At 41.5% G+C, this 26,631-nt stretch overlaps 1 protein-coding gene across 3 annotated transcripts; it reads right to left on the bottom strand.

Annotated features, from left to right (window-relative positions):
• Window positions 1–8,116: 8,116 nt before the first annotated feature.
• Window positions 8,117–26,300, bottom strand: PATZ1 (POZ/BTB and AT hook containing zinc finger 1; the record flags this gene model as incomplete). 3 transcript variants are annotated; one of them, XM_084217040.1, is made up of 6 exons in its annotated part: window positions 8,117–9,296; window positions 11,079–11,216; window positions 16,884–17,055; window positions 19,430–19,501; window positions 22,597–22,660; window positions 25,021–26,300. In XM_084217040.1, the coding sequence occupies 6 exons, from the start codon at window positions 26,298–26,300 to the stop codon at window positions 8,878–8,880; spliced, it is 2,145 nt and encodes a 714-aa protein (XP_084073166.1). In that variant the 3' UTR covers window positions 8,117–8,877. The 3 variants fall into 3 exon arrangements, with proteins under 3 accessions (XP_084073166.1, XP_084073167.1, XP_084073168.1); XM_084217041.1 differs by lacking the exon at window positions 19,430–19,501; XM_084217042.1 differs by lacking the exons at window positions 11,079–11,216; window positions 19,430–19,501.
• Between the last annotated feature and the right edge of the window lie 331 nt (window positions 26,301–26,631).

The raw sequence follows: 26,631 nt of genomic DNA, 5'->3' as shown, positions 1-26,631 counted from the left end.
GCCCAGTGGCTTTCCAGTTTTCTCAGTTTTGAAGGGCCCAAGTGCTGACAGACATCTGTGCTCACACTGGCCCACTGCAGCAGTGGCAAAGGTCCCCATGGATCATCCCTCAGCTCTTTCCCTGGCTGCAGCATTCCAATCTCGGTATCTGATCACAGATTGCTTTACCTGCTATCCAACCAGTGGGTGTGTCTCATAGCAGGAGACCATCAAACCACAGCAATCTGGTTAGGAATTGGGTACAGCTGTCTGAAGATGTCTCCAGCTGCACTGGTTTTTGTTGCTTGTTTGATTGTTTTTTTGCTACAGATGCAGGCTGCTACTGACAAAAGCCAGAGGACACATTTCTAAGAGTGGAGGAAGGGAAGCTATTTTGAAAGATACTGTGATCTACTCAGAGAACACATAAGTCTGAGCCAAGAGCAGAAGCTTTACTCTCAATTTTTTAATGATCTCTGCCTGACCTTAGGCAAGCTTCTGCCTTGGTTTCCCATATTAGTATTACTTATGTCACAGAGGCAGAAATGATTATATGTCTGCAAAGCACTTTGGAAGCTTCAGACATCCAATACCTACCTTATGAAATGGCCCTGTAGGGGAAGGAATCCTGGAGACAGATATGCAGGAGATGTTCTCAAGATCTACATGTGTAGTGCTGACTTAGATGAAAGTACAAATAAGCATTAATGCAGGAATTCATTAAAATAGGAGAATGTGTTATTGGTCGTTTTTTAAGGTATAAACGTTCTTTTGTAACTTTCTTACATCTCAAAACACAGCTGTGCCCAGCAGCACCTGGCAAAGCCGAGCAGTTTGATAACCCAATTGTTCTTGTTAGAAAATGCCTACATAAAAATAACTGTTTATTATTTGCACATGAGAAATGTGAAAAGGTAGCATCAAAACAGCTGGAGATTTAAGTCAAAAGGAATAAAGATTTCAGTTCTGATATTTCTTCAAATTAACCTCCAGTGAATTGGATGGGATTTTTAAATATCCTTCTACCAATCTTTCACTCACTATGGAAGCCAATTTCACAGTGAAAGCCCCAAACTCTGCTGTTTAAACCTCAATAATAATGGAATATTACCACAGTAATAGTTAGATTTCATTGTGAAAAACACGAGGTTAAAGTTGCACTTAAATATGCAAAACTCCTACTCTAAATAGCACTACCACTCATGTGACCTCTATCCCAAGCCATCAGAAAGGCTGCAAGGTTATAAACTTGAACACATAAAAAAGCCAAACAGGTATTTTCTTCTCTCTCTAGGGCTTTGGGACTAGGACTGGAGTCATCAGCATAAGAGCAGAAGCAGAAACTCACTTTGTAATGGGTCTGTAATTCAGTGTGAGCAGAGAAGCAGAGACCAAACCTTGCAGTGGAGCTACTGCTGTTTCCTCATAAAATGCAGGATTCAGGGACATTTACAATGCAGAGCTCACAACTCGGGATTTTATTTCTTAGCTGACCTGAAAGCAGATAAAACCACTGGCACACAGGTACTGCTAAAGACTCCACAGGTGCTTGTCTGAAGGCTGTGGGAGGAATTGTTTATTTTGGGAAGTTGCCCTTTCTTTCCAGTTGAAGAAAGGCAAATCTCTGTTTTCTCTGGGTCACACACATGCCATAAGCATGCAGAGATAGCCTTTTTCATGACTGACATAGGCACATGGACTTTTTTACACCTATTTACAAAAGCAAAGACACTGTTCCTTCAAGTATGTTTACAGAACAGGGCAAACCTCTGTTGTTATTTTGGTCTTGAGTTTGCCATTCTTTTAGAAAGTTAAGGCTCCAACTGGTTAACCACGAGGAGGTAAAAAGCCAGGAAGAAACAAAGGTTTAATAAAGTTCCACTTCACACTTGCACTTATTTCTTTAGTATATAAAGGTGTGGAGTTAAAACACTCTGCATTTGACCAACACTTCAGCCCCTGAGGTAGGCAGGCCAGAAGCAAAACTCTATCAGCTCAGTTTTATTTCACTGCCATTCAGTTAGGACAATACCAAATTTCACAGATAATTGTTACTCCATCCACTTATGCTGAAATGAGAAATCTCACCACACAGTGCCAGAGAAAGGATTTCCTAGTCAAAATAAGGCAATCCTGATACACACTTTTGCAACCTGCCCACCACACTATGAATTCTCACACAGAGCTGTAGAAATGTGCAAAGGGAGAACTGAAAAGGGGAAGATTTTGAGATATGAGAAGTCCAGGCCATCTCTGTGCACTCATGGTCTCTACTCTCCATCTCCAGGAAATGAATGCATGCAGCCTGCAGAGTTTAATTCTCTTTTGGTTTATTACTATTTAAAAATCAGGTTTTGTATCCCCTTCTACAGAGGCTTCACCTTCCAACAGAACATACAAAAAATACACACAATAGAAAAAAAAAAAAAGATAGGTAGGTAAGTTGCTTTATACAAACAGGTCCCTAAGAACCCAAAAAGGCTAAAACAGGCTCGGTTTCAATAGAAGCAGGCCCATAAATAGGCAAGAGACTTCATTCAAGTAGGGAAAGAGTCATCCATCCTCACCTAAGATCCTTTCTTGCTCCACTGAAGACAATGGGAGGATTCCCAGCAACTTCAGTAGAAGCAGGATTGGGATTCATCAGAGCCAATGGCAAACTTTTCTGCTCTTTCCCTTCCAAGGCACTGTCTCTTCCATATGGCGTGCAGCCAGGGAAAAATACCAGTTTTCCTGGCTCATCCCACACTCATGTTTCAGTTGTTCACTCTACAAGACATCTAAGAACAGCCTTTTATTTTCTCTCTTACTCTGGTATTTGCACTAATTGCAGCAAACTTTCAGATTACAACAGTACCGAAGAAAGATTCTGAGCCCAAGAGCAAGGCTTGGTTGATTCCTTAAGAGCCAGAAGTCAGTCTGACAACTTTGCAGAGGGCATGTAAAATTTGCCTGGAGAAGGCACCAGTTTGTAGACACAGCAGCCAAAAAGGTATTAGCAAGCATGAAATTGATTTATTATAAAATCACTTACCCAAGGTCACTATGTGACTGCAGGATGCTCAAGAGCATTTATGGCTGCCAGTGGCTGCATGAAGTGACTCCATGGTCCACATGGAACACAGGAGCTGGGAGGGAGTCACTGGAACATCAGTGACACTCCAGTTAGCTCCCTCCTTCAGCATATCTCGGCTCAGAGCACTTCCAGGTCTCCAAAATTGCAGTACAAGTATGGAGGCCACCCAGGAAAAGCTTCATTCACATAAACCCTGAGAGCAGATCAACAGTGCCAGGCAGTATTTAAATAAATTTAAATATCACACCTTCCAGGAAAAATGTGGCCAAATGTTTGTTTAACTTTGCATTACATCTGAAGTCAGTGAGGCCAAACATTTGTGACAGAGTTCAGCAACACAATTGTGCAGCACAATATGGCACATCAATTAAATATTGGCACGTTCTTACCCAAAGGTTATCATCATCTCATCTCACAGACAGGAACACAACACAGGAAGAGGCTAGAGATGACACAGGGAGTTCATTCTTGGCAAACAGGCCATCAGTGCTTGCCACCACAGAGTGCACAGCTGTGGTTTTTCACTGACGTGCCATAACCATCCCAACCATCACCACAACCCCTCACAGCCAGGGCTCCTGGGCTGCATCACTCTGCACCACTTTAAAAGAGTGCTGTGACATCACTGCTTTCTCTTTTTGCTTCTTAGCCAAATAGCTCCTGCTTTGTTGGACAGCCAGCAGCCCTTAGCAGAGCTGCACACACCCGAGTGGGCAGCACCCTGCACAGGCTGTGTGGAGGGTGAGGATGAAAGCAGCAGACACACAACACTTTGCCAGTGCTGGTGCTGACTCTGTAGCTGTACCTGTGGCTGCAGCCCAGGAGCGCTGCCTGCCCCCTCCCTCTGGATCCCAGGCTCAGGCCTCTGGAACGTGCTGCCTTCTCACAGGGCCAGGGAGCTGCAGCAGATTGGGCTGGAAGCCAAATATGTTCCCAAGGGTTCATTCACAACAGCTGAAGGATCTTGTTTTGAAAAGGATGTTCAGGATAAAAATATGTGGCTCTTTCAAGAGACACTGGAGCCTTCCAGAATTTGTTTTCCTAGTGGGTTTATTTTTTCCCCCCTCTTTGCTCATTTGTTTTGTCTCTCAGGCTAGAATTGAGACCCTAAGCTCAGAAATTCACTGTGAGCTTCTGCTCTGTTCAAATAAAATTCAGGTATTGTGCCCAAGAAAAAGGGGAGCAGTACTAAGCTGGCTTAATTTACATTTGGGTATTGACAATGCTTTTAAGGTATAATCATAATGCTGAAAAAGCCAGCACATTGTGTTGTTTGGCACTTGCTCTCAGATTTTATGCCATGGTGACAATTGAAAAGATTTTATTATTTTTGTGGGTGGTAAAGAAAAACCTTTCCTCTTTCATTACTTAGAATTTTGGTGGCTGTTTTTTACTTTGTCCATTTATCTCTCATGAAACCCAAGGAGAGCTCTTGCTCTCCATTCATTCTTCCAACACTGAAGTCTGGAGTTCCTTTGAAGTTTACTTTGGCATCTACTTCCTCAAGCAAGCACCTTAAAAAAAATTAAAGCTGAAAGTGGTACCCCACTCCCGACTCAAGACGTAAGTTTAGATATTGAATTCTAGGAACAAAGATTTAGTGAAAAAACAAGACACTAAAGTTACAACAGAGCCTACAAAATCTAGGTTAGCTTTCATACTAGCAATTCAATTAGTTGAGTTATAGACATTCAGTTACACAGCTCTTCTATTCAAGTCATTCCTTACTGCTGACAGCAGTTGAGGGAGGAACAATAATTTCAGGGAATACATGGGAAATAACAAATATTCCCTAAGTCACTGGCACTCAAACAGGTCTAAAATTGTGACTGGGCATTTACAATTATTCAAAAGATTGGTAGGAAGACCAACTCCACACCATCTTAATAGTTCTAGGCTTTAAAAACCAAAAAAACCCATCCCCCCAACATATATACTTTGCCCTACTATAATTAAGGCACTGGATTGAGAGAAGGAAAAATCTGTGTTCAATTTCTGGTTCTGCTATCAATTTCCCATATCATCATGGGCAAATCACTTAGGATTTAGAGCTCACATGCACATTGCCATGGGTCAGGTGAGCCACACTGTTTGCACACATTTAAGACATGACAAATGCATGACTAATTTAACTGAGTATGGAATAAATTACATTAAATTGCTTTACCTTGCATTTTTTCTGGATTAACATTTATAAATTCAGGCCACAAAAGCCTGAGAAGTTTGTGCCCTCACATTTAAGACAACACTTAAGCATGCATGCAAGTGGTTTTTAGTCCTTTATCTTTCACTCATTCTCTTAAAAGCATCTATTCCTTTCTTCTGTCTTTAATATTTAGATTATGAATGACTGAAGATGTTTTCATCATACCTAATACACAAGGCTTGAGCCTCAGATGAGAGGTTATGGGACTCCTATAATACAAACAAATACTACAAGTCTAATGATATACATCTGCATGAACTGAAGTTTCATTCTTGACATGTGCACCAACTCAAACATTGGCTTGCAGTCCCTCCAAAGGGGAAGGCAAGGAAGGGAGGGTGGCCCAAATCAGAACTATCATCTACACACCAATTAGAAATGAAATGTAATGGCAACAAGCTGCAGCTCAAGGCATGTTACATACTTCCCTTTGAACTCTGAACTTGTGAGGCTGAGTCTTCTGTTTGGATCTGTCTCATGTTCTATAAGAAACAGGCATGTCCCAAAGTACAGAATAGAAAGAATGTGCATGTAGATTAAATTACTGTCCAGAATGGACAAGCAAAAAGCACTGAAAACACACCACAGCTAAAGATCTGCCCAACTTCCTACTGGCACTAGCATGCACCAGCCTCCTGTGCTGGTACAAATCTCTCCCATTTACACTAGGATGATCTAGAACTGTCATTTCAGGATTGTTAACCTCCTGCCTAATTGTTTCCCTGTCCACTAGACTGAGAAGTAAGTAGTTTTCATTCAATGTATTCATGACAACTTAGTAAGCATTTTCTTTGACAAGCAGAATACACAGTGTTTTTGAAGGCTTCGTTTTCAGATAAAGGCTTTTGTTTCACCAGGTCAAATTCTGTAGCATTCAATATTAAATTCTGATAGATACAGCCAAAATTCAACCCACTTGTAACACTAAAGTCAGAGGAGATAAATGTAGGATGAAAGTATTCTATACTCTGGACTTAGCTTTTGGAGTTGAATTCTATGATTAATGCACCTTCTTTGAGTGCATATAGGTACACTGGGGACAAAACCTTCTGTCTTTCAGCATACAGCCTCAGTTCAACAGACATTTCTCCTGTGGATTAATTATGAGCTATTAGTAAATCACTGACTGCAGCTGCATTTGCTAATCCCAACAAATTGTTGTGCTGAGTGGAAAGCCTCCTCTCTCCTGATTTGCTTGGCAGCTTACAAGGTTGTCTCAGCACTAAATTTGTAAGTTATTTAAAAATGTTTTGTCACTTTTCTAAGATATTCTGTTTTTACCTGTCTACTAATCTTACCAGTACAAGAGCAATTCCATGAAGCTTTAGTGGTGGGGTTTGTTTGTTTCACTGGTTTTTCCTTTTAAATGAGGCTCATACCTATTCCAGGATTCTGGGAGGAGATGACTGGAGAAGAACATGTCCTTCAGTCTCCCAACACAGATTAATAGCAAAACATCAAGTCCACTGCAACATGCTCTCAATTTAGAAAGTGCTGGTGCTATAAAGAGAAAGCCATTGATTATTCATCCTTGATTTATAATAGTAGAGAGCAAGTACAAAAAATATCTTCTTACAAGAGGGAATCTGGGTCTTCTAACTCTGTAGAATTTAGAATGTAATTCCAAAATCCATACACTTACAAAGGCCTCTCTAATTCTAACATAAAACCAAATTGGGAATATCAGTTAAGCATCAGCTGGCAGGGTTTGGATTAGAAGCACCTGGGCAATGCAGGCTGTGGCACAAGAACACTTTGTGTCTCTGTGCATTACACAGATCCCCTGCAGCAAAGGAGAACCTGGTCCAAGAGGGTCTGCCCTGCTCCAGCACTGTACTAATGATGGAGATACATTTTGTTTCATGGGATGCAAGTTTGGTGCAGGACATGGGCTCTCAGAATGGCCTTTTTAGAAACATTCAATACACAAAGCAGTTTACCAAATCACTACTTAAACCTTTGCTCAATAACTCTCTCAACAATTGAGATGTAGAGAAAATTCTTCAGAGATATGAAAATAAGGAATAAATTCAGGAAACTGTTCTATGTGACTTTGAGCATCAACAGCAGAACCATAATTAAAACTCAGAGAATTCCTAACTCCTAACCCTGTGTTAAACAACATTTATACCTGGGTTTGGTACATAAAACCATGACTAGTTACATGGAAGGAAAGGGAGGGTCAAGAAAGGACATTATTTCTGCACAAGTGGTATTTTCAGATTAAATGGAATGTCTAACAGCCTGGGGTGCAGCTTCATTGCATTTTGTAATCAGTTCTTTTTCAAAGAATTGTTTGCAATTCCCACCTCATTTGGAAAAGAAAGGAGTAACAGTGGCTTTTGCAAACCTGACTAGAGACAGATCAGGAGAGCACAAGGGCCAAAAAGCCCAGCTCACTGAGAATACAGCACAGTGCAGAGTGGGATTCACATATTATTTACTGGCTCTCATTTGCACACCTTTTGGACAGGTGGCTAAACTGCTCAAAAACCAGACAAAACGAGGGGATGCAAAGTAACATACTAACTTCTTTAATAGAGTCCAATCCAATTAAACCAAAATCACTCTGTGAACCCCTGGGTTTATTCACACTAAACAAGTCAGTGGTACATAGTGTTAACCCGATAGCTGATCGTCTTCATCCCCTAGGTCCCCACATGAAAAATGAGCACCAGTCAACCAGACTGTAATGGTATTTTTCCTTCCTTTTTTTTTTTTCTTTTTTTTTATTTTCATAAAAACTATTTATTTTCATAGACTTAAAACAACCAACTAGCCAAGTTATTAATTATGGTACATCTAAAAAAAAAAAAAAAAATCTCATACTAACCCTAATGTGACTGCTGCTTTACGAGTGCTCTGTGTACCGCCTTAGACTGGCTTTTCAGTAGCAATTCACTACAACAGGTCCTAAAATAATAATAATAATAAAGGATTAAAAACCTGACAGCAAGTTTGATGGTCAAAAGTAATAAAAACAACCTGTTCTGAAAGGTGATTTTTCTCAGCAGTTCAGTCCTGCTGCAGCACTCACAGCCTCACAAAGGCAGAAGGGGATCAAATTCTCTCACCTTCTTTAAATGTTTCTGGTTTTAAAAGGACAACTGCCTTGTAACCTGCTAGGAACCATGGGGCATTTTACTTAACATTATATTCAGTAATGGGTCTGTTTTTTAAACTTACTGTTTTTCTGGGGAAATTTAGGGAGGGCAGGGGAATAGAGGGAGAACAAAATCACAGCTCCCTGTAGCTGCAGCTCCCCAGGTGCCTCGGTCACTAGGACTGTGTCATTCTCAGACCAATGCTGGTAACTCTTGATTACTCTCAAAGAACACAAGGAAAACACCACCAGCAGCCTCTAAAGCTCCATTTGTTTTGGGTCGTATCTCCTATTCAAGGCCACCATCTTCTGTAATTTATCAGCTAAAGAAGCATTTTCTCCCTCTCCCCAGTGAAGGTTTAAAGGTGGGGTAGGGCATGAGACAAAGAAGGAAGCTAAAATTAATAAAAAATTCTCAGCTACAGAACCAAATTTCATTATTTCCTCTTTCATTCACAGCATCTTATCATTAGAGCCAGACTGCTGCTTTGCTTTGCTAAGATCCAACTGATCTCATTTCCCCTCTGGCCCCATTGGTTGCTGGTCGACCTCTGGATCCACTAGGGATGATGCAAATGCTGACTGGACGATCTGAAACCCAAACGACTCCAGGAGAGACATGTTCTGTTGGGGTGAGAAGGGGGATCCTAGAGCAGGACCCAGGTCCCCCAGGGGGCCACCAAGGGCCCTGACGTGCACTTTCTGTATGTGTTTGTTCAGATAAGACTTGGATCTGAAAAAGCTGCCGCATTCAGGGCACGGGTACTTCTTCTCTCCTTCCATCTCCATTTTGTTTTTGCTGACTGCCAGGTCACACGAGAAGGACCCATTGGTGCTCTGTTTCTCAGGAGTCTTGAGGTCACTGGTGTCAGAGAGGTCTCCATATGAATCAGAACTCTCAATCGGGTCCGAATGTGAACATTTCTGGCCTTCTACGGGAAAAAGAAAAGAGAGAAGTTTTCAGAATCTTGGCTCCCAAGGGAAGATATTTAACATGCATTAAAATAAATTAGATTGGTTACCACCTGATCACATGAATGCCTGTCACAACAGAATGATACACACTTAACATCCAATCCCTCACATCCTAAAGCCCTTGAGCACAGGTCCCCTTTCCAAACCACCAGGCTGATATCAGAGCAACAGCTGGGGTTTCATTAGGGATTTGTCATGGTACTGAATGCAACCATAAAGGGTCTCTGGTTCATACAACACTTCTTGAATCCCAAGGATGTCTCACAATGTTTACACCTCATACACTACAACAGGATGGACCTAATGATGAGTTTTCAACTGTGTAGTTCACTCGCACACTTCTGAAATGCTGTTGATACTTTGGGGCAGAGCCTAGAAACTTCATGAAGTACAACAGGCTGCAGCAAGATGTGAAGAAACCTGGAAACACTCAGCAAAACAGCAGTGAGCTACTGCAATTTAAGAACTGCAATTCCATTTAGTCTCAAGGAACTCTTTTTCACAAGTGCAACACTGTTAGAAGTTACTTCACAACCTAATATTGTTCTATCTTTAAATACTGCAGCGTGAAACAGCAGAGAGGTTAGGGATGTTATTTAAGTTATTTGGATATATTTCCTGGCAAAGCCATTGGTATGTTTGGAGTCTTCCCCATTCTCCTCTGGCGTTATGCCAAGGAAGTTTGTCCACACTTTTTTGCTCAGTGCATGTGAATGAGCGTGAGAAACCCAGACGTGCTCACTAAAGGAGTCTCTGAATACAAACAGGCTGTACCTACCATTAACTCTAAGAGACCAAAGAACCACTTGGCACAACCCAAAAGACAGATTTGCTCTGGACTCAGCATTACAAACCTAACAGGATATGCATGAAATCGATACACCACTGAGCTGGAATAAATCTCTTGTTAAGTCAGCACACCACCCAAAACTAAAGGGCTTCTGTAGTAACTCTATCAAGACTTCAACAGAAAAAATTACACAACTCAAGCTTTCTGCTGGCCCAGTGTTTGCTTAACCCAGCCTGCTGTGTTCTCCTGGGCAAGAAAAGAAACAGAACAACCATGGCTTTGAAGAATTTTCTGATGTTTCACTTTCACCAGGAACACTGACAGCTCAAACCAAGAAGCAAAAAACTATTCTACATAGGTAAACACACTGCTTTACTTATTCAGAAGTTAAATACTCCTCAGCTATGCTTACAATAACAACTTTTTCTCCCCCCCACCAAGTTAAATGAATGTCAAAACAAGAAAGCAGCAGTACTATTATCACCCTTCTATTATCACCTCTCCTTCCCAACAACGGCATTTAGAAGTGTAAGTTTGGCTACAGACAGCTGGCTGCAGGTACAGCATGGCCCCTAGCAAAACCAGAAACGGGGTTTGACTGACGCGAGATTCAAGTGGAGTGGGACTAACAAATTTGTCCTCAGGCAAAATTCAGACGCTGACTGCTCCAAGGAAGAGGGTCAAGATGAACTAACATGGCTTTTTCAATCTTCCAAATTGAGAAGCTGCCAAAGCTTCACATACTCTTCTGTGCCCATTTCCTTCCCCTAGACTGTCCAATGACAGGTATTACATCCTACATGATGCTATGGAATTTCTCTGCATCTCCCTAAGCTTCTCTCCAGTATTTTCCCTGTCCTTCTCCCTCCCCTTTCTCGTGCCCAGCCCGACACCCCACAACACAAAGCTCTGCACAGAGCAGCAAGGTGCAGAGCAGCGAGTCTCTTGCCTTTGATGCCATAGGTCCTGACGCAGTGGAACGCTGCTCCCCCATTCGGGATGGACTCCTGGTGTCTGGAGACCTGGGGAAGGGGAACACCGTGGTGGGTTTTAACATGGACCTTTAAGTAGGAGGCAGAGGAGAAACCTAAACAAGATAAAAGGAGATGAGATCCTGCCACCAGCAAAGACACACATCTGCCTTCCCTGTTCCTTTAATCTTTCTCTTGCTCCTGCTCCCTATTTTAAAGCTGCTGTTCCACCAGTTCCCTCTGACATGCTCACGTGGGAGTCCTGTCATCCTCAGGCAGTAATGCAATGCACACTTTTCATCAGACTGAGTATCCTTTGTGTTAGTCACAAAGAGAGAGCAGCCTCCTTAAAAACAAATTCTGTGTAAGCAAACCTAGCAGGTAACATGAAACTTTCTGGAAAAAAGGCAGAAGAGACATAATACCAAAAAGGCACCCATGTCTCTTCACCATTTTTCTGCTGTTTCATTTATTTTAATAAAAATGCTTTTGTCATCTGATAATACATTGGAAGATTAATTGGAAGTTCCAATTAGTTGATTTTTTGCTGTTAAGGTCTGAAGGAATGCTATCTAGTAACAACCCTTGTTGGTTTAGTGTGCTTTCCCCTTAGGTTTCTATAGCCCTTACAGTGACTTCTAGAAGGCAGAAAGCTGAAACTATTGACTTTTTAAGGTGTACACTTTTGCTCAATACTAATTTTTGAAAAATATTTCCTGCAGTCAGCTCATCCTGAGTTTTAAAAAATAGACTAGAACTTGTATTTTGTCTACAGTTAACAAAAAGTACTAAAAATAAATTTCAGTATTTTTATTAGCTCTGATCTGTAAGCACCAAACACTGAAAATAAAAACATATATATCAAACAATTGAATTCTGAACAAACCAGTTTTTTACATTTGTCGGTGTGCTTTCTAAAATGTTTCTTTAAGTCTCATGTAATTTTTCTTCAATGCAATGCATTATCTCACATATACTTTGGAAAGTTTTAAAATTCAACCTCAATAAGATTTGCAGTCACTGCTTGTACATTTGGACCATATATGAGGCACAAGGAGGACAGAGTTTTAAAGACTTCCTACAGAGGTAAAGCTGCCACCACCAACCAGCTTAATTTTCTGTTATAGTTTGAACAGAGTACTATGGCACTTTCATGTTAGAAATATTTTCCACTAACAACTAAGAACACAACACAAGGTTCACCACTGCAGACCCAGAGTTGAAGGTTCCCTTTCTGGAGAGAGAAAACCCAAGCCCTAGATTTTTTTAAATCAATATAGCATTTACAGTACAAGTCCTTACAAGAGAACTTTCATAACAATAATTTCCTTAAAATATGAGTAGATATTCTACCATTCTACTATTTCTATAGGGATATAACTGCATTTACATTTGATGCTATATAATAATATATTAGGAATGCTGCACACCAAATACTACACCTCTCTGGGGTGGATTTTCTGACTGCAGCTGTTAGTTTCAGGTGCTGAATTTAATAAAGAATGTGGATTTTCTCTGTACCTAGCACATAGAATATCCCTCTACCCTGACTTTTATCCAGAGGTTATTAAGAATTATATACACATGACCTGCAAAGCAAGAACTCCACAGCAACCTGCTGAAGGGAAAAGGGGCAGGCTGCTGAGAATGAACAAGAAGTAGTTACTGTGGACCCCTGAGTTGAAGATAAAAGTACAGAAAAGTAGATACATCACAACTGAAGAAACCAAGAACATATGACTCTCAAAATACAATGGAGCAGAATCACCAAGGCCAAGTAATCCAGGGAATTAATGTAAGGATATTATCCTCCCAAAGAATGCAAGACCTACCCTCAGACACAAAATGCTACATTGAAAATCTCACTGTACAGCGAGAGAATATATTCTTACAAATAGCAAAAATTCACTGGAGATCTGAAAGAACCAGTCTTTGACTGGCAGAGAGAAGGGCACAGTGTACAGATATAATGGTGACACTTCCACCTATGAGGTACTTTCCTTATTTCACACATGTGGCTAATAACCACATGCATGCTGAGATCAACCTCTTTGATGCAGCAATGCATTCAAATCTCACTGCCAACCATTAAAAAAGGACTACATGCAGGTATTCAGTGTTTTTCTACACCACAACTGACACAGGAAAATCTGAACTTGTAATCTCTGCACACAGGATTTTTTCTGAACTCTGCAGTTCTATTTGTAGAGTACATTGTTTTATAGAATGAAAACTGCTGCAAAGTGTGTTAGCTCCCCTTTATGCACTTGGCAGATGAACATGTGAGTCATCAACTTCCATCAAAACCGTAAGAATGCCAACTGCTTCATGGGAAACTGTTTTAAGAGAGACTTTTTTGGGGTTGTTTTCATCCTAATTTTTTCCTGAAGCACTTAGGACTGGCCTTTTTATCTCCACCAGACTTTAATTATGAATGCTGTCCTAGGAAGATGGGTGTTTATAGACCATAATCCTTCACTCTTAAAAGTCTCTCTCAGAGCAAAGTCAGACTAATCCAGAGGATAAAGTGGCACTATTTTTCAGAGCAGGAATATATTTATTGCTTTACTCATACACATCTCTCCACTTTGCAACACAGATTATTTCTTCATACCAGAAGAACCAATATTAAAAACATGTATAGAGAGGAAATGATCTCCTTTATAGAAATGGGACCTGTCCCTCGATCTCTTAGGTAAGGTCTATAAGGAGATAAACTACAGAAATAATTGCAGGATGCTCCTTGTTTAAAAATTGTAATTTGGATTTAGCTGGAACATGAGGACAATGTGTCTTTATTTACTGGACTCTGTTCCCCATGAATGTACAAGAACTCAGCATGAAAAAATAAATTCTCATTTGTGATTGGAATATTTACCCTTTTCCTAACTAATTTGATACTTTGAAACAAACAATGTGTATGTGTTTGAAACACAACCCCAAAGTTCTGAGTTGCAGGTGTCATTACTAAGTACCAAAGTCATTAATCTCTTGAATACTTTGAAAAAGCCCACACAAGCAAATAAAGTTCCTACGGATGTTAATAGATTGTGTAACAACACAACAGGAGCATGTCTTCTTTATTTAAAACAATTAAAGAGAATTTGTCTAAAAATGTGAGGCTTGGGGATTAGTTTTTTAAGCACATTTTAGACAAATTCATTAAGAAAAAAAACCCACAACAAAATACCAAACCAAAAAAGAAAAAGAAAGAGAAACACCCCCAAAATCCCAGGAGGGGAAAAAGAAACAACACAAAACCCCCCAGAACCACTTCACCATTTCCCTGATTTAACAAGATTTAATTGCTTCCATGATTACTCTAAGCATAAAGACCTTGAGTAAGAAAACAACCTGGAAAAAACACCAAATCACAGCTGTTTTTAAAAATTATACTGCCACACTGTAAAAGAAATAAGTATGACAAACAAATGAACCACATGACATGACAAACTATTGCCTACTGCTTTCTGCCAGGTACTGAGTTCCGCCCCCATCTCCTAAAGCCATGAAACCTTTAAAACAACATGAGACACTTCATTAAGTTCCACAGAAAAGCCTCCAGTCCAGTGGGATCAACAGAGGGAGTCTGAGTCTATCATTAACATCAGGAATGTCACCTTTCCATCCACTTTTTTTTTTTTTTAAAGTGATCAACATCCAAAATTCTCCCCACAAGCAGCCTGAGCTTGCAGAGCATTCCTGCCTGACAATTACTATATCCAGAGGCTGACATTTACTATATCCAGAACCAGCTAAATTTCAATTAAAAAATACATCAGCACATTAGCCAAGGGAAGAATAAACAAAATCCCTCTGCACAAGCACCTCAGCCATGGCACAGCTGTGATCAGGTTACTGTGTGTGGCTTCTGACTGCACCAATGCCTATCAAACAGATATTTCTAATCCAGAAATTTTCCATTAGATTTCATCTTGCCAGGCTCTACAGTTTTAAAAATAACTACTTAAAACAGTGAACATTATACTTTGATTCTAGAACACCTGGGATTAAAAATTCTGCTGCCACTGATCATAAATCTATAATCAAAATTTACAGCATAAAACAATGACTTTACAACACAATTGTTTGACAAATCCTTCCTATGAATTTTAACACTTCCTATGAAATTTAACATTATTCATTTTTCCTGATTACATTTTTTAAACCCTGACACAAACTGAAATTCACAGCAGACAATTGTGACAACTCCCACAAAATATATAAACAGTAAGAAGAAAGTAGTTGCTTAAAGTTTGCTGTACAGCAGGTTCCCTAGCCTTCTACAGAGAAGTATATATATTTTATTTAAATTCCCACTGTACGTTTAGACTTGTAAAATGTGAATAAACCACTTAGTCATTTTATTGTTTGAATGCTGGGTCTGTCTTTGTCACACTGGCTCCATTTCCAAAGAGCTGCAGTGACATCCAGTGGTAGTTAAGCTGAAATTCCAGCTTACAAATCGTGGAAACAAGACAATTCCTCCCAACCCATCTGAGTTTCTGTTTGGCACTATGTTCAATGGAAGGAGAGCAGGACAGCACCTGGATCTCAAACAATATCTTCCATGTTGTTGCCCCAAAAAGAATCAGGATAGGCCTAGACTGTTTTTCAGAAGCCAGGCCTTCAGCTGAAAAGGAGGGCAAGCTTCATTTCACACCATCCACCTGGAGCTTCAAAACCTGAAGATTTTCAACTCAGATGCCTTTTCCATTCCCACTGATAACATCACTTTCAGGATTTACAGACTGTTCAGCTAGGAAACACCTCCCTTGCAGTTTAATGTCTCATTACTCATCAATTCCATAAGCTCCCTGTACAGTCTGCACATTAAACACAGAAGAGCTTTATTTTCTCAAAAGATTTCACCTCTCTTAAACTAGAACAAGAACACATATCAGGAAAAAAAGACTCATCAGAAAAAACAAGTCCCAAAGCACAGCAGCAATCTCTTCTAACACCTATTAGCTATGTATACCTGTGTGAGCCAAAAAGGCATTTTCAAGTTGTGAATTAATCCCTCAAAAAAAAAAGACACCAATAAGTCAAAATAATTTTTCCAGCTTGCCTTATGTCCCACAAAGCCTAAATTTCCAACTCTCTCCAACTGAAGAGTACTACATAGAGATGGAAAAGCTTCACAAGCTTCGTCATGTGGTTCAGTTTTACATAGTGCTGCATGGAGCAGAGAGGTGGACTTGGTGATCTTTATGGGACCCTTCCAACTGTGAAAAGCTGCATTTATACAAATAAAGGTAAACCACATTTCTAGTACTCTTTACAAAGTATGTTTTAGAAATGTACATTAGTACAAAGCAATAAAGAGGGAGAAGCAGCTTGACTCTATTGCACCAGGAGGTTAAGCAATACTTAGTAACACTATGTAGGATTTATGATTCTCAACTTGATGTGTATTTCAAAGATACAAAAACATTCTTCTTCCAAACTGACTGCAAGGGCTCAAGTCTAATCGGATATAGAAAAAAAAAGAAGATGTATGTTGAACAGCAGCAAGGCAACTTATCATGGTTATTGTAGAGGGATCTGGCTATTTAGCAAACAAAATTTGTTTCAGATTTAAACTGTGTTTCTTTGGCAACCATCTGCCATGTGAAAACTGATGTACTCCATCAGTTTCAGGGTTAAGGATTCAATAGGAAAAGCAGTGTGTGTACACAATAGGGTACAACCTCCTCCTGTTGCAGAGAGTCACGCAGCCTTACAGCTCCCCTCGAGTGCTGGCCCAACCCAGTGGAATAAAAAACCAGTTTCTTCATTACCTCGGTTACAGATAGTGCAGAAATTGCTTGGTCCTTCACTATGCTTCTTCAAGTGATCTGCCATGTATGCTGCTCTCAAGTACTTCCCACACACCTGGCACGGGACTTTGTCTTCATGACACGCCAGGTGTGAGCGCAGCCGGTCACGAGTGGCAAAGGAAGCATTACAAGTCTGCAGGTATAACGAGAACCATGTGACTCATCAGCTCTGCCAACAGCACTGATAGTGTTGAATATATTTAGTATTCTTTAGAGTAAATACCTTAGGTACTGTGCAAACACAAAAAAATTACATGATGTGCAAGCTGTTTTCCCCCAGATAAAAAATTCAGAACACCAACACATTGCACAAGTTGTAATGTTACCACTCAAAAGAATTAAAGCAGCAAGAAAACAGCTCTGACACACTACAGACAGTAAAATTTACTCCAAGATAGACTTGTAAGGTTCTAGCTCCTTTCTGAGGATGAAGATACTAAAATTTTAAGTAATATTTAACAAAAGAAATAGCAGAAACAACTTTGCTCTGTTTAGAATAAGTTCTGCCATTTCACTGAGCCATTAGAATCACTTTAAACCACTCAAATGTCCTCTCTGTCATTTTCCTAAATTCTGCTCTTTGATGAGATAAATCTAATTCAGTACACAGACTTCTTTTGGAGTGTGAAGACATACAAACAAAGGATCACACAATTATCTGGGATGACAATATGACGAGGGACAGTAGAAGAGTCATCCTGGCATCCACAGCAGCAGTGCAGACAAACCATAGAGGTGAAGCCTCCAAACTGAGCAGATATCAAAATAACTGCATGACATTGTAATCTGTTTTAACTTACCCCTGGTCAAGGTATCATATTCCACTTACTGCCACAAAATAAGCTTGATTTGGCATAAGATAATATTGATTCTTTTTGCCCACTTTCCAGCTGAAATCTCTATGGCAAGTGAAGGCTCCCTCTCATTTTTGTAACCCCAGCAATGGGCAGGCAGGCAGGCTGTGCCCACAGCCTGTTCTAGTGGCCTGCCAGCTCTGAAAGGCTTGCTCTGGCTCTAATGTGTGAAGGGAAATAAACCACCAGCAATATGCTGCACAAGGGATTAGGGTTATGGTCTAAACCATTTCACAAGTGCAAGAGGAGAAACAAAAGCAAACACACATCAGAATGATCAGACCAAGCCAGAGCAGTGACATTCAAGAGTGTACAGTGTTTTGTTTAAACCAACTTCATATAAAATATCACAGTTTTAAGAAATATATAACCAGAACCTCCCCCAAAAAATAATGAGGCTGCTCACTGTCTTGGGAACTGGGTATAAGGTGCATTTTTAAATATCAGTGTGTAATTAAACCATTGTTTCAATAGAGATAAGACTTAGTAAAGTAACAATCTTAGTAAAATTCCAAGATTATAATTCAAATAAGTGGAATTGATAATACAGAAGAGGATAATGTAATTACATAAAATTCAGTTAATCAAGAGCTTAATCCAAAAACCACTGAAGGCAGCTGAAAAGCACCTATCAATTTCAACAGGCTTTACACTCATTCGATCCTGTGAGATGCTTAAGTGTGGAAAACTCCCATGGAGCTGAGGCTGCTGTGCAGCAAGTACAAGACTTAACACCCCAGAGGATCAGGACTTAATGAAATTGAAAGGGCAACAGTAAAATTATCTGGATTTCTGCGACATACACAGTTTAACTAGGCCCACCAGACAAAGATTTATAAATTACAAGTATTGAGGTTTAAGAGGCAAATTCTTAAACATGAAAGACTTCTCTTCATTTGTAATCTCAGTACACAGCGCTGAGCAAAACAGGTGCAGCTTTCACTTACTAAAGCGTTCTTAGAGGTAAGCACTCTCTTAAGGCAGGACTGCAGCACTGATACTAATCAATCTGCTGGGTATCAGCTAAAGATATATGACTAGAGTATCAATAATGACAGCCAAGAGATCCATCATCAATAACTCTAAAGCTGTGGAGCCACAGGACGGTCCATACCCGAGCATTGGGAGTGCATTGGCCGATGAGAAGCAGACCAGAGACAAATCACATAAATACAGCGATGCCAAAGTAAAACCAAATCTATCCCACAGTCAACTTAGCAAGTTGAAAACTTAGGCAAAAGCAATATAATAATTTATGTGTTTGATTTCTTACAGTTGCTGCTGAGTTGTGTAAAGCTCACCTTTGGATAAGCTATATAATAAATATATCTGCAACAAAGTTTAGAAACAATAATTAAGTCCAGTGGAGAAAGCAAGAACCAGTTTAGCTGAATCATAACAATGGGAGACAGGACTAGGGTTAAAGAAAATCCCAAAGTTAATATTCAAATAGTTAATATTTATAAAAGGTATAGAGAAAAAAAAAGTTTTATTTTATGAAAGATTTGAAGTGCTAAATGAGTGCTAAGTATTTGTCATTAATTGTTAATCATAGAAGAAAACTCTCCAGTGCTTTCCTATCAAACATTGCACAGGTATATAAATAGATCAAAAAGAATATATAAAGTTTAAAAAACATTGTTTAAGAAATACCTCTTGAAGTTTCAACTTTTCTATGGATGTGGATGTCTCTGAGCTTATTCCATGGTGGCTGCCATTTTCCTGCTAATAGGCAGGAAGTAAGAGAAATTAGGACAGGAAGAAACTCATTCTGCATTGAAATCAATGGGAAACGCACTGGACTTGGGATGCCAATTAAGTTGTGCTTTAATTTAACCAGCATTTTTATTTTTTATTTAATTTGCCTGATGAACAACCTATCTTGTCTCTGAGAGGAGCAAACTTCCGTTTTCTCCCCTTGTTCTTTCATGTGCACAGATTTTCAGATCACTGTTTGCTCCCAGACTGCAGCCTGACTTTCACACATTGACACGCCAAAGCCAACAGCTTCACCCCATCCTGTGGGGTCAGAAACTGAGCTGCCCCATTCTGGCCATAAAACTGACTCCCTCCTCCTGCTGTAGCCAGAACTCAACTGTCAGACTGGGACAAAAAAGTATAAATTCACCAGTGCAACAATCCAGGGGAAAAAATCCAGAGTGCCATTTGCCTGGACACCAAAGGAACTTCTTGGGTCTGATTTCTCAGCTGCTTGGCTCTGTGGAGATCTTCCCTAATCTGAGCCTACCTTAACAGTAATGAAAAAGCTGGAGTCAAGACTTTGGCATCAGGTGCTAGAGGTGCTGGAAGTTAGGATACTTGTGAAAGATCTGTGAAGCACAGCCATTATCTCAGGGGGATGAATACAGATTACAAACTGAGCACTGAAAACTACTGCTGTTGCAGGGATGTTCAGCTTAAAATTGTCCTGTTTCTCATACTTTCATTTATTCTGAATTTGGGTTGACATCTTCCCACTTTTGTTTTGGTACTTGTGCTGTGATGCCACAGCAACAAAACATTACATATCACCAGTTTGCAAAGATACCTTAGAGCTCAGGTAAATGGCCAGTTTGTTTAAATCATACCAGAGCACAAATTCCAAAAATGCCATTACAATAGAGGATTCTGGAGTGCTCTGCTGTTTATGGAGTAATTCTCTTTTTCAATAAACATAAACAAAGCATGACAATAACAGGAATTTTCAACAGGAACTGAACAGATTCAAAAAGGATGCTCAATGCTGTTCAGGCTGTTCTCAGGGGGAGCTAATTTGCCAAATCAATGGAAAAAGAGAATGGAAAATGGGCAAACAACATGCCAATATTAAGCTATTTTCCTTCTTGGTGGCCAGATCCTATGTTAGATACTTATAAAGGATCAGACATGTAATTGATTATGAGATAATCAGGGAGAACATAATCAATTTACTCATCAGTTTTCATATTTGAAACAAGTTTTCAGTGACTGCATCCCTTCTGTGGTTTCTACAATGTATAGCAGACCTGTGGATATTCAAGAAGACTTTCTAAATCTGATAGGAGGTTGCAAAGCATTTTCTGCAAAGACACAAGAGGTCATTAAATTTTCTGCGCCTTAAGATTCACAAAAAAGTTAACTTTGCAGGGCTAAGCAATCAAAAATCAAGAACAACCCAAGCCTGAAGAACACTCTCAACACTGTCTTGATGACTGTAACCTATAGCCTGTACCTTTTGGCTGAAACGAGCAGTGTATACAGTATTATGGCACTTTAGATAACATACAGTAAGAAAGACTGTTCTTGGAAACTGCTATCACAAAATACATGTGTGCAAGGAAATGGAGTTGAGCTTGGCTGTGCCATCTTATCTTCTATGTTTCTCTACTTCTGAGCTCTTAGGGTATCCTCTGATTCACACAGAGTTGGTATTTAATATTCTTAAATCAATGTTAAGCTATAAAAGAACTATCGGTCATCAGCTGGCAAAGGACAATTCCCAGCTATCCGTGTTATTTGTAAACAGTGTTCATCCAGTAATCTTGGTATCAACTGAGTGTCTGTTCATGTTGGGATGTAAACATTCATCATCAGTTCATCCACAGACCTCTTGCTGTCCCCACACTGTGAATTCTTCTTAGGAGTGGAATTTTCTGGTGTGTATAAATCTGTAACCCATAAATCATCTCAAGATGCGTGAGCCAATCTAAGGCTTCATGCAGGACAGGCAGTTAAATCAATGTGACAGCTCTATGGCCTGACTTTCAAATGTGCTGGGCTTTCACAGATCAGATGGATGCCAACAGATACCTTTAGATGGCTCCAGCTGTCTAGAAAACTTATCAAGTTTCTTAACATTTCAAAATGTTTCAAAACTCCCACAATTGAAGGAAATATAGGTGTGTCAAAACGTGCAACAATGCAGATCAGGAGGCAGCAATCATGTAGGATTGTCTAGGTTCATAAAACGTGGTTAAATATTTTAGAAGAAAAAAATCCTCTAACCTTCACTGTCCTCAAAAGAAAAAAAAAAAGAATAGAATCTTGCTTCAGCTTCTTTAAATAAATATTAAATATTTCTTCAGAAGCCAAGCATGGAGATTGTTAGCCCAACAACTGTTTTAAAAGTTTGCCCAACATCTCTCTGATGGCAATGTGTGATGGTGGAAGCTGATTCTCAACTTTGTTTTAATTGACACTTCCAGGCACATTTTAAATCTTTCTGTAAATGGATTACAAAATATCTTTCTTCATTTGATCTTTCAAACCTTATTAACTGTAAAAAACTATATACAACATTATGACATTGTACAACAAAGGATACTGTGATGTCATTATTCATATTCTCCCTGCAATAAAAAAAGCTTCCAATTTTGCTCAGTGCAATGTTCTGAAGGCTACGCAATTTTAAAAAGAAGTATCTTGATACATTATGATAATTACAATTTACTAATTTTTTATTATTATAAAAAAATAAATTCAGCATTGGAGCCTCCTGATGGCAGCAACTGCAATTAATAAAAAAAAGGGAGGGAATCATCAGTGACATGGACTCCAGGCCCAGGGGGCTGGGTAAGAGATCCAGCGTGAGACTGGGACAGCACAGTAGGGAAGGACACATGGTGGGAGGGGGAGAGGCAGGAGGACCAAAGCTGTAGATGAGGAGAGAGGGGAAGGGAGGGGTGTAAAGCAGATGTCACTGTAGAACACTGTTCTTTACACACATTCATCCCAAATCACATATACATGGTATTTCTACTGGTATTTCAAAATTGTCTGCACACATAAATGCAATACCAAAGATTACCCACAACATCAGTCTAAACCCCTCTGGCTCCTACCTGACACTTGTGAGGTCTCTCTGAGGTATGCACCTGTTTGATGTGTCCATTCAAGTGGTCTGGCCTTAAAGGAAAATACACATAAGCACACTTAAAACAAATACTAAAAATAAAGTTACAATTTTAACACAAAAAGAAAAAAAGAACAAAGAAAGAAAAAAAAAAGATCCCAGTGCTGTATCTATGACAACTGTAGTGATATTTAACTTTCCAAGAACCAGACTGCCAACAACTGGGACTCTACCTTGTTATGTACCCTCTGCAAATTGCAAAAAAGGCAGCATTTTCTCAGGAAGAAATCATGACTGAATGATCAGAGGAAACGGGAAATACAAGTTATGATTTTCAAGCCTGCATGTCCCCATCCAAAATCCTATTTACACCTTAACAATCAGGGCACTTTGATTTACAGTTGCTGAATATTTGAAATTCACATCCTTTTGGTTTATGTCCTAAACATGCACGTAAAAAGCCAAGTTTAAGCACCTCTTGCAAAAAGACTATCTAAACTCTGTTGCTGTGACACATTTTCCACCTGTAAGATGAAAAAATATTCCTAACTTACAACTTGGTAGGGAGACTGCATTAATACAAATAAAGTGCTCTGAACGTTCCAACTAGAAGGTGCAATGGAAGAGCAAATCATTACTGTAGAAAGTCAGACCATTCTTCACAACCAGCAAAGCCTACTTGGAAGAAGAAAGGACTGAAGAGCTGCAGATTGTCCTGGTGGGAGTTTCTCCTAGTGGGAAGAAAGCTTTTCATTGTATGAGACCAAAACTGCTTGGAAACAAGTTCTCCACCCTCTCCTCCCCCAACTTCCCCGCTGCACCAATGAGAGGGCACGGGATGGAATTCACGCACTGCAGACAGAAAATAGGCTGGACTTTGCAGTGAGGCTCCTAAACCCGATGCTCCAGCGCTGGGCTGGGGCGGTGTAACCGGACAGACTGGTTGGGGTCCTTCTGGGTACTTCAAGCCCAGCAACCTCATGTGCTGCGCTACTGAATACAGGAAAGGACACTAAAATTAGACATCACACTTCCAACTTCCTCTGGCTGCTCCTAAGAGTGAATACTGAAACTTAACAGTCTCCAGTTTTCATTCATACTTTGGTTTTACAGATACACGAATGGTTTTGTTGTTAACTTTTGTAACAGCATTCCCACCTGTTCACATTAACTTGCTGAGGAAAATAAGAACTCAGCGTGTATGTCTCACTTCCCCTTGATGACAAAAACTTTTCATAGAGCAACAGCAGAAATCTTTGAGTGTCAGTGAAAACAATAAAATTTGGCACACGATCCCGGGTAGTGCTATAGTAAGAAAAGTACTTTCACTTCTAGCCACAGATGAAATTTTCATTTTGTGTCCTTCCATCACTCAATTTGCAGTCCTACTGATGATGCATCCCTAATTACTGCCGATTTAAAAAGGGAGGGGGGGCTACATTTTCATAATTTATTTCAATAACATAAAGTCCCTCTATCAAAAAGAGAGCAGGGGCAAAATTCCACAATTTACACAGCCTGGTGGCCTTTTGATTTCAGATCTCGAGTATTTCCCTCACGTCAGAGCAAATCAACTGCTGTAAAAAACCGACTGCTGGTACAAAAATAGCAGAGTACATCCCCCTCCCCCCACTACTTCTACACTCAAAGCGAGCGGCAAACTTCCAAAGAAGTTTTGAATTCATTAACTCAAGACTATAAGATACCACTAACACAACTACGTGTACCAAACTACGTATTAAATTAGCTCCCACAAACAGCGACAACAAAAAATCAGCAACATTAAATGCACAGATCTTACGTATGTTGCAGGGCAGAAACAGGATCCCCTTCAGAAGGATGTAAACCCAAAGGACACAAAGATCATGTATTAAAAGATACTTGATGCTGCAGCCTTTGAAATCTCACCTCTTCCTTCACATTTGGGTGATAAAAAACATTACGAACTAAGAGAAATGAAGGGAAGTTAAGAAAAAGAAAATTTAAAATGGATACGAGAAAAATAATAATCTTGAGATGTATTATTTTGCACTTCAACAGCACCTTCAAGCTACCTACACATCAGCGATCTCAAGACACTTCTGTGAGGCAGGTAATTATTTCAATACCCATTTCACAGAAGAGTCATTTGAGGCAGACACTAACTGATTTGCCCAAGGACACGCATACAGCAACTCTGGGACAAAGCTGGGAACGTTAGCCAGAAGCCAGCTGACTCCCAGTTCAATGTCTTAATTACTTTTAAACCCTTCCAAGAGACTGCAGAACAGCATCTCAGAGGAAATTATGGAAGTCTCATTCCTTTAAACATTCTAAAGTGGAACAGTCAAACTATCCTAAGTACATTTCCAAGGGATAGGAAAGTCAACTTCCTAGGTCTCTGTGTCAATGGTCCATACAAGCACTCTCTTACCTGGAAAAGCCTTTTCCACAGCTCTGGCAGATGTAGGGCTTTCCCACAGAGCCATCATGCGATCGAACATGATAGGACATCCTGTCTTTTCGCTTGAACCGCAAGCCACACACCGGACAAGAGTAAGGCTTTTCACCAGAGTGTGACAGCTTGTGCCGATTCAGGTGGTACACGTCCCGAAAAATCTTGCCACAGATCTCACAGGCCACCTGTTTCCTCGTCCTGCTTCTTTTTCGAGGTGCATCGGGGTCATCCTGACCAGGAACACCATTTTCACCCAGTCGTGGGGGTGGGATGTCTATGTAGCCCAGCTGTAAGCTTGTCACCCCATGTTGAGCCTCGTGCTGCCGAAGACGATTAGCATCCGTGAATACCTTCCCACAGAGACCACAAGGCAGGATACCAGCCTCTCGCAGGCCCCCAGGACTACCAAACATCATGGAGTCCAAGAGATTGGCTTTACGGGGACGCCCTCTGCCCCTCTTGGTGCTTAAAGTGGGGGCACTAGCAGCAACATTCTGGAAGGGTGAGGCCAGCAGTGGTGGGGACAGAGGTCCTGCCACCATGGGCAGGCGGTCCACACCCTGCAGGACAGGTAGGGAGGACTGCGCAGCGGTGAGCGCAGCCCGCGTGGCCTCGTCTTCAGGCATGCCAGCGATGCCATTGCCATTGGGCGCCAAAGTGGCACCGTTGGTCATGTCAAGAGGGAAGCCGAGGTCAGCAGCGCCCGGACGGAACAGCATGATGTCAGGGCGTGTGGGGGGCACGAGGAGCTGCACGTTGGACTGCTTGATGACCTCCTGGCAGATGTCGATCACAGAGCGCATCAGCAGGAACTTGGCGGCCGTCATGAGCTCCGGGAAGCTCTCCAGCCGCACCACGATGCGCGACGTGTAGGCGAAGTCCAGGATGTCTCCGAACACCTTGGAGCTGATGGTGTGCATCTCCAGCTCCCGCCCGCCTCCGGGGGCGCCGCCGGTCGCCGCCGCAGCCCCGCCGGCCGCCGCCTCCGCCGCGCTCCCCTCCGCGCCGCCGCCACCTGCCCCGTCGCCGAGCTGCGCGCTGAACACCGACTCGAAGTACTCGCTGCAAGCGGCCAGCACGGCGCGGTGCGCCGGGAAGCTCTCGTCGCCCACGCGTAGGAGCACGTCGCAGAAGCGGCCGCCGTTCTTGCGCTGCTGGTTGAGGCTGTGCAGCACGTCGGCGCTGTGCCGGCTCACCTGGTAGGTGTAGCAGCCCGACGAGGGGCCGCAGGCGGCGGCCTCGCTCACCCGCTCCATGGGGGCTGCGCCGCCCCGCCGGCGCCCGCAGGGGGCGCGCGCGCTCTCGGGCCGCCCGGCGGCGCGCGCCGCCTCCTCCTGCTCGTTCCCCGCCCCTGCCCGGGCCGGCGGCGCGCGCGCGGCGCTCCCTGCACAGCGCGAGGGGCTCGCGCGGCGCGGGGGGGGCGAGACAAAAGGCTCGGGCGGCCGAGGCGCGCGCGCGGCCGCGCGAGCCCCGCCCGGGCCCGGCCGCCACGAGGCGCTGCGGCCGCGGAGCCGCCGCGGGAAGGGGCGTGCGCGGCGCGGCGGCTGCAGCCGGGAGGGACGGGGGTCCGGCGGCGGCTCCGGGCTG

This window comes from Fringilla coelebs, assembly GCF_963513975.1.
Source record: "Fringilla coelebs genome assembly, chromosome: 17".
Taxonomy (NCBI): domain Eukaryota; kingdom Metazoa; phylum Chordata; class Aves; order Passeriformes; family Fringillidae; genus Fringilla; species Fringilla coelebs.
The sequence above is the reverse complement of the archived record's forward strand: the minus strand, read 5'-3'. Positions and strand labels throughout refer to the sequence as shown.